This window comes from Alosa pseudoharengus, unplaced genomic scaffold (genome assembly GCF_046254945.1).
Source record: "Alosa pseudoharengus isolate Yale_2024_CS ecotype anadromous, Long Island Sound unplaced genomic scaffold, YU_APseudo_1.1 YU_APseudo_1.1_scf_21, whole genome shotgun sequence".
NCBI lineage: Eukaryota > Metazoa > Chordata > Actinopteri > Clupeiformes > Clupeidae > Alosa > Alosa pseudoharengus.
This window is the reverse complement of record NW_027468674.1, coordinates 17075527-17083389: the sequence shown is the minus strand read 5'-3', so window position 1 is coordinate 17083389 and position 7863 is coordinate 17075527. Positions and strand designations below refer to the sequence as shown.

General features: G+C 45.1%; 1 protein-coding gene across 1 annotated transcript in view; it reads right to left on the bottom strand.

Annotated features, from left to right (window-relative positions):
- Positions 1 to 7863, bottom strand: part of lrp2b (low density lipoprotein receptor-related protein 2b) — a 65173-nt gene that overhangs the window by 34467 nt on the left and 22843 nt on the right. Inside the window, exons 33-41 of the mRNA XM_076298731.1 lie at positions 7359 to 7502; positions 6925 to 7034; positions 6231 to 6408; positions 5593 to 5806; positions 4377 to 4613; positions 3571 to 3762; positions 2163 to 3083; positions 628 to 793; positions 1 to 141 (exon numbers count right to left, since the gene is read on the bottom strand). The exon at positions 1 to 141 is cut by the window's left edge and continues 18 nt beyond it. Coding sequence (XP_076154846.1) covers positions 1 to 141; positions 628 to 793; positions 2163 to 3083; positions 3571 to 3762; positions 4377 to 4613; positions 5593 to 5806; positions 6231 to 6408; positions 6925 to 7034; positions 7359 to 7502 — 2303 coding nt within the window. The remainder of the gene's footprint in view (positions 142 to 627; positions 794 to 2162; positions 3084 to 3570; positions 3763 to 4376; positions 4614 to 5592; positions 5807 to 6230; positions 6409 to 6924; positions 7035 to 7358; positions 7503 to 7863) is intronic.

Sequence of the window (7863 nt, the reverse complement as noted above, 5' to 3'; positions counted from 1 at the left end):
TAGAGCAGCCTCTCCTCGTAGTCAATGGAGAGGCCATTGGGCTGGGAGAGACTGGTGTTTATGAGGGGCGTCCGAAAGTTTCCACCGATTGTAGCTCGCTCGATCTTGGCAGGGGATCCCCAGTCTGTCCAGTAGAGATACCTGAGAGAGATCTTCACGGTCAGCCATGTCTAGTCAGCCTGCTGTCACATTCAATAGCTGAACAGTGTGTGTTGCTAAAGCCACCGTGTGGCGAGTAGGGGAATTGCACTGATCTAACCATGTTTACACTTAGGATCTTGCTTACGGTATTTATAGTTGGAAAAACGATTTGGTCACACTTTACTTAAATAGTCCGCCCACAGACTATTTACAGAAGCTCAAATCATCAACAAATCATCTGTTGATACCCTCTTAACTGCAAGGTTAAGGTTAGTGATTGAATTAGGTTAAGGTGATGTTCAGTAATTGTTCAACAACTATTTTACATACTGAACTTGAATCTTAACAGATGCTCTGTTAAGTCTCTGTGGACAGACGGACTATCCAAGTAAAGTGTTACCAATGCTTTTGCCAAGTTATCACATTAGCTTTAGCTTATTTTCGTCTTGACTGCCATTTAAATCAGGGCGCTGAGTGGCTGCTTACCCATAGCAGGGGTCCACGATGATGGCTCGCGGCCGGTTAGCGTGGGCGATGAAGGTGCGGTTCTGTCCGTCTATCCCTATGGCCTGAACGCTCCTGTTGCTGTAGTCGGTGAAGTAGAGCCTCTTATGAACCCAGTCATAGGCCAAACCCTCAGGGTCACGCAGGTCTGAAGAACGCACAGAGGATGAGAGGAGGGGAGGAGGAGGGGGGCAGAAAGAGAAATGGAAGGAGTGAAAAAGGTAGAGAGGGAGGACAGGAGAGAGAGATGGTTTAAAGAAAAAGAGAGAGATCAGCAGAGGAGGGAGAAAGTGAGAGATAGTGAGGAAGTAAGCAGGGAGTAAGAGATAGAGAGAAAGAGAGAGAGAGAGAGAGACAGGCAGGTAGTGAAGGAGGGAGAAAGAGAGCGAGAAATAAGGGAGTGGAGATAGAGAGAGATATGAAAGATGAAGGAAGAGGGTGAGAGGTAACAGAGAGAGTAATTAACACCAAACTGGTAATTGCCTCAATTTAGTAACACTACTTATACTATATATCTTTATCCACAAAATCCCCATTGAAGACAAGCTTAATGATCAGGACATTACTAATGACATTACTAACAATGAATGCGTTTGTATTCCCATGTTACACATGTCTCTATTCCCTTGTACTGGACAAGGCTCTTGCTTCTTACATCAACATTTCCAAGAGCCTCTCTTCTAGGTCAAAAGTCGTTAATCCTCCTTCTGGGAACCTGCGGCTCCTCTATCTGGCCCTGCTCCAATCACCACTGATTAAAATTACAGAGCTCTTAATAGCCTAAATAAAGTGTGTTCAGCGAATCAATAACACCACTGATGAGTGCTGTTAGATAATACAGAGCGGGGAGAGGAGGAGGGGTGGCAGTGCAATGGGGACCCAGTAGTAGAGCTGCAACAATTAATCGGTTAATCGATTAGTTGCCAACTATCTAATGAATAGACAACTACTTCGCTAATCTGTTTATCAGTTTGTGTAATTTCTTTGAGGAAAATACTTAGAAATTCTTCATCAACTTAAATATTTTCAGCTTAACTTAGTTCGCTATGGCAGTTAACTAAATATCTTTGGCATGTGGACAAAACAGAACAGTTTTGGAAGCACTGATCGACATTTTCATTTCTGTCATGACATTTCTGTCATTTTATCAATGAAACAACTTTAAAATAATCAACATTTGGGGTTACCTTAATCTATTATATAAGAGTGGGTTTAACTGCGGGTGAGCGCTGATATTGCGCTCTATATTAGAAGGGATCTTTGGGCATGAGGAGAGAATGTCCACACAACGGAGTATAGGTCCAAACTTTTAATTAAAAAAATTGCCTGAAGAAGACCTAGACGGGTCGAAACGTTGTTGGTTTTTAATTCAAAGTTGGGAGCGGACATTCTCTCTTCTGTTTTATGCTCGTATTCCTTGTCCTGCACCTGGCCTAAAAAAAGGTGGGATGGGCACACAACTGCTCAACTAAACGTCTTTGGGCATAAAAAAATTGGAGAAGCCTGGAGGTTCTTACCTGTGGCAATGAAGACCGGGGGAGTCCCAGGCGTGGCGGTGTTGATGTACCCGATCTTGCTCCTCCCAATCCCAAGATACTGTGAGAAGAACACCCTGCGGTCCTGGTAGTCGAAATCCAGTGCCATAAGGCCGGAACCCAGGGAGAAGGACGCAAAAGGAACCGAGTGGTCATCCGGGTCCAGCCGAGCGCTGTTGAGCGTGTAGTCGGTGGTGTAGACCAGAAACTCGTCCTGGCCGTAGCCACAGGTGACGCCGTTGCTGAGCAGCGAGCCGTGGGCACAGCCGCACTTCACCGCCGTCTGGCCCGGATAGGCGAAGCAGAACTGCTGGCAGCGCCCGTTGTCCTCCAGGCATGGGTGGAAGTTCACCTGGTTTGCGGCGGTGGGCTGGACGTGGGCGTCGAACACCTTGACGTCCGACAGGCCCTGCAGCCCGTCGCGGATCACCTCGGTCTCGTTCTGGTTCCCAGCGTACTTGCTGGCCTGAAAGAGCTTCCCGAGCTTGCGGTCAACCCACAGCAGGTAGTTTCCCAGGATGGACAGGCCGTACGGGGCCGGGTACCGGCTACCATAGCGTATGATCTGCCTCCCGGTGCCGTCGGCAAACATCATGGAGATCATATCGAGCTCGTCATCGGCCCAGTAGAGCATGCCGTTGGTGTAGTCCACCGTGATGCCGCGAGGGGAGGACAGGCTCTCGGTGGCCAGCACAGTCCGATTGGTGCCGTCCAGCTGAGCTCGCTCGATCTTGGGGTTCTGGCCGGCGTCGGTCCAGAAGATTAAGCGAAGCCTGGGGCTGACGGCCAGGTCGCGGGGTCGGTCCAACGTGCTCTTGAGCAGAACCAGACGGTACGTGGTGTTCAGGCGCATCACCTCCAGGTGGGTCTGACTTGGGAACACGTTGGTGAAGTACAGGTTCCCTGGGGACAATTCAAAAGCAATGGTTAAAGCAACACTATGTAAGAACTGGCATTTGTAGCCCTCTTAGTCAATTTTCAACCCACTGGAACCACATTGCTTTTGGCGATGTGGCACAAGGCGATACCCATTACATCAAAAACTGTCGAAAACGGTCATGTTCCTGAGCAGGGGCACGTTTCACAAATCCATATTTGCTAACCTGTTAGCAACTTAGTTTGTTGGCAATTGGAAATTGCTAATTTGCAACTATGGTTTGGGGAAACGCGCCCCAGTACAATAAAGTTACAAAGTGCAAGACCAGACATTCCAGTTGCACGTTGGCCATGTCAGAGATGGCATTCTCCATAATCACAAGTCAGTGTATCTTCAAAATGAGGTAGAAGAGATTTAAATTAATGTTGGTAAATGGTTATGTGAAGGAGAGATAAACACGTGTTGACAAGAGTGCAAAGAGAGACATTTGATGAGGAAAGGTAGATCTCCCACCTGCTATCCAGTCGATGGCGAGCCCCTGGATGCCACCTGTGCCCACACCAGATGATACAATCCGAGAATACTGCGACCCGTCTGTCTTGGCCCGGTTGATCCCTCTGTAGGTGCTGGACGTGCTGTTGTCAATCCAGTACACGAAACCAGAGGCAATGTGAAGGTCCATCTTGTCCATTACACTGTAGGAGCCTATGGGGAAGTTAGCATAGTTACTATTATGATGATGGCTGTATTCATCACAGGTGGTGTACTACATTATGGTACACATTATAGATATGAAAAAATATTTGTAGCGCTTTTTACTGCTTAAATTGGACAGTTTTTTTAATATGATTATTTAAGGATTAATTGCCTCAAAGCAACATTGTACCAGAATGGGTAAAAGTGAAGCAATTCATATTTTAAGAAAAGTAAGAAGTAAAACAAATAAGAAGTAAAGCAAACATATTAATTTAAAATAAAAAATAAATAAAGAGTTTAATCTTTTTTTCAATGCAGTACGAGCGGATGTGGTTATTTACCATTTAGTGAAGGAGTGGATGTGGTTATTTACAATTTAGTGAAGGACTGAATGTGGTTATTTACAATTTAGTGAAGGAGTGGATGTATTAATTCAGTATAAAGTGAATGTTCTGAACAAAATAGTGGATGTTCTGAACACAAAACACTGATGAAGAGCGTATTAGCTCGAAACGTTACACACGGGTGAAAGTCAATAAAAATTCCTGATGGGAGCAAGTCTGCGGACATTCCACCCTTTTTCCTACTAAACACAAAACACGACACAGTGTGGTCATACATACTTCCTGTCACGGGCACCATGGCCTCGGAGTGGTCAGAGCTGTTGATGTGGAAGCCTCGGAGCATGCGTGGCGTGGACACGATGGCGAAGGAGTCGTACTGCTCGCAGAGTGTGCCATCCTGGGAGGGCACGAAACCCGTGGTGCAGGCACATGTCTTCTGGCCTCCCGGCTTGGGCAGGCAAAGGTGCGGGCAGCCGCCGTTGTTGGTGCTGCAGGCGTTGGTCGTGCCGGCCGAGTCTGAAATTGAGGGAATAGACAGACAGACGGATAGATAGATAGGGTGAGTGTGTGTGTGTGTGTGTGTGTGTGTGTGTGTGTGTGTGTGTGTGTGTGTGTGTTTGTGTGTGTGACAGACAGACAGATAGATAGATAGGGAGAGGGTGTTTGTGTGTGTGTGTGTGTGTGTGTGTGTGTGTGTGTGTGTGTGTGACAGACAGACAGATAGATAGGGAGAGTGTGTGGGTGTGTGTGTGACAGACAGACAGATAGATAGATAGGGAGAGGGTGTGTGTGTGTGTGTGTGTGTGTGTGTGTGTGTGTGTGCGTGTGCGTGTGTGTGTTGAGAAAAAGAGAGTGTGAGAGAGACTGAGTGAGGGGTAACATCTCTGTAAAAGCTTATGTTCACATTTCTGGGGGTAGTACGAGAGGTAAACAGGGTCCATCTCATTTCCAACAAGCAGAAAGGTATATAAATTGGTCTTTCCTCATAGGGAATCAATCTCAGTATTGAGGGGAGGCATTTGTACAGTGTAGGTCATTTCTAGACCACACAAAAAGCTAGAAGAGATTTGTGCTCACAGGGGAAATCATGGCAGACCACTAGAGGAAGAGGAGGAAGAGGAAGAACCAAAGAACTATAAATCTCTGTCTCAGTCAGCAGCACTCACTGTCTCTGGCGTATATACTTTATACACTCATACATTCACAAACATACATGTACACACACACACACACACACACACACACACACACACACACACACACACACACACTCACTGTCTCTGGCGTATATACTTTATACACTCATACATTCACAAACATACATGTACACACACACACACACACACAGAGACACACACACACACAGACACACACACACTCACTGTCTCTGGCGTATATACTTTATACACACTCATACATTCACAAACATACATGTACACACACACACACACACACACACACAGACACACACACACACAGACACACACACACTCACTGTCTCTGGCGTGGACCTTGACGGCGCGGACCCCAGCCAAGCCGCTCCTCAGCACCACCATGTTGGCGCCGTTGACCTTGTCCACGCGCTCCACCACCTCGTAGTCCAGGTCGCTGTAGTAGAGGTGGGGGCCGTGCACGCTGATGCCCCACGGGTGGGATAGGCTGCTGACGATGGTCACACGGCTCACGCCATCCATGGTGCCGCATTCGATCTGTCAATCATGCAGAAGAGCGGCGGGAGGGGGGGGGGGGGGCAGGATTACAGAATGGATTACAGAATGGGTCATTATGGGAAGGAGGCTTGAAGGTTGATTTGGAAGAGTCTCATACATGAATTCAGTATATCTGTAGATGGTCTCGTTCGTGCTTGTGTGCTTGTGTGTGTGTGTGTGTGTGTGTGTTTGAGAGTGAGAGAGTACAAGTGTGCATAATGTGCATAATGTTTGACTTTTGTGGGTGGTGTGTGTGTATTTACATGTGTGACATGCATGTATGTCATGCATGTGTGTGTGTGTCTGTAGAGAGAGAGAGAATCTGTGTGTGTGTTTGTGTGTGGTGTGTGTGTTTGTGTGTGAGTGTGTGTGTGTGTGTGTGTGTGTGTGTGTGTGTAAGTGTAATGCATTTTCATCAACTCACCAGTCCCGAGCTGGGGACCCCCCAGTAGAGCTTGCTGGCTGCGATGTCTGCGGTGATGAACTCAATGTTGGCCAGGTTCCCCGTGAAAAGGGTTTTGAGGTTCCCTCCGTCCATGTCTGCACTGGCCACTTTAGCGGGGACCCCACTGTCTGTCCCTCTGTCTGTCCAGAACAACTTCCTGCCACACAAAGATTCACAAACTCATCGCTCTGGTGATCACATCTCTTTCACAAAAAAATACAGCCTTAACTGAGTGTGAATGAACCCAAACAGGTTTGCAGCCGTCTGAGAATGGAGGACAAATTTGTTTTTTGAATCCTTGTTAAAGTGTGTGACTTGAATTGGGGCAGATCGTTTCTATAACCAGGAGTTGTTTTCCTCTGAAAACTACAATTTCCTTTGCGTTTTGGAGAAATGTACCATAACCAGGTCCAAATTATGTCAACCATATATACAGGTGTTGCAAGGCATGTTACTTTCAGTTTTTGCTCCACCGACACATGCAAATGCATAATTAATTTAGAGATATTTAAAATTAAAACAATTAGATGCTAAAACAAAATACACTATGCCATGTGCAGTATTTTACTATTACTGTGAAATTTCCTGATCCTAATCCTCATGCACTTGTAATTGCACTTCCAGGACAGTAGATGGCGCTATGGGTGAGGTAATGGTGGGAGAGCATATCTACCCTCTGGCGGGGTCCAGGGCTATGCCCACTGGTGTGCCGGCTCCCTCGGGTTTGCCCGTGCTGGTGATGAGAGTTCTCCTGTACTGCTGCGCTCCATCCACTCTGATAACCTACAGGAGAACAGGGAGAGTGGAAAACAATGATTGATATCAGCTGAAACAGAGAAAACACTCAAATGGATTTATTTCACGTTTGTCAGGCAAACAAAATATAATAAATGGGTATATTATGTTATGATGTAATAAATACTGATAATAAAATATATTTTGTGACACATTTTGACCTTTTTTACCATTTACCATTTTTTGGAATCTCATTCATCTTGTGAGTATCACAATTTTCAGCACTATGGACCACATAACTCTGCTGATTTGCACAACACACGCTCTGTATTCTCAGAAGTATATTGAACGCCTTAACACCTATACACTTGCCTCTATCGCCTTATTGGTGGGATTGGTGTAGTACATCATGCGGGTTATCCAATCAAAAGCAAGGCCTGAGGGAGAACCGATGATCCCTGCGGGTGCAAACTGGGTTCTGTTGGTTCCATCGGTCTTTACTCTGTATATCGATCCCTGTTTTATACAACAATTACTGTTATTATCAATACATAGTTATTATGTATATTATTATTATCAATTTTTCCACCTGGTCTTTTAAAAGGTCTTTTAGCTTTTAAAAAGTCCTACGAACAAAAATAGTAACAGATTGTAAAGAAATAAGTGTTTCAATATCCACTAAATTTAGCATGCTAATCAGCTAACTGGTCACCAGACCATACTATACTCTCTATACTCTATACTCTCTATACTATATACTCTCTATACTCTCTATACTACATATATATATATATATATATATATATATATATATATATATATATATATATATATATATATATATATATATATATATATATATATATATATATATATA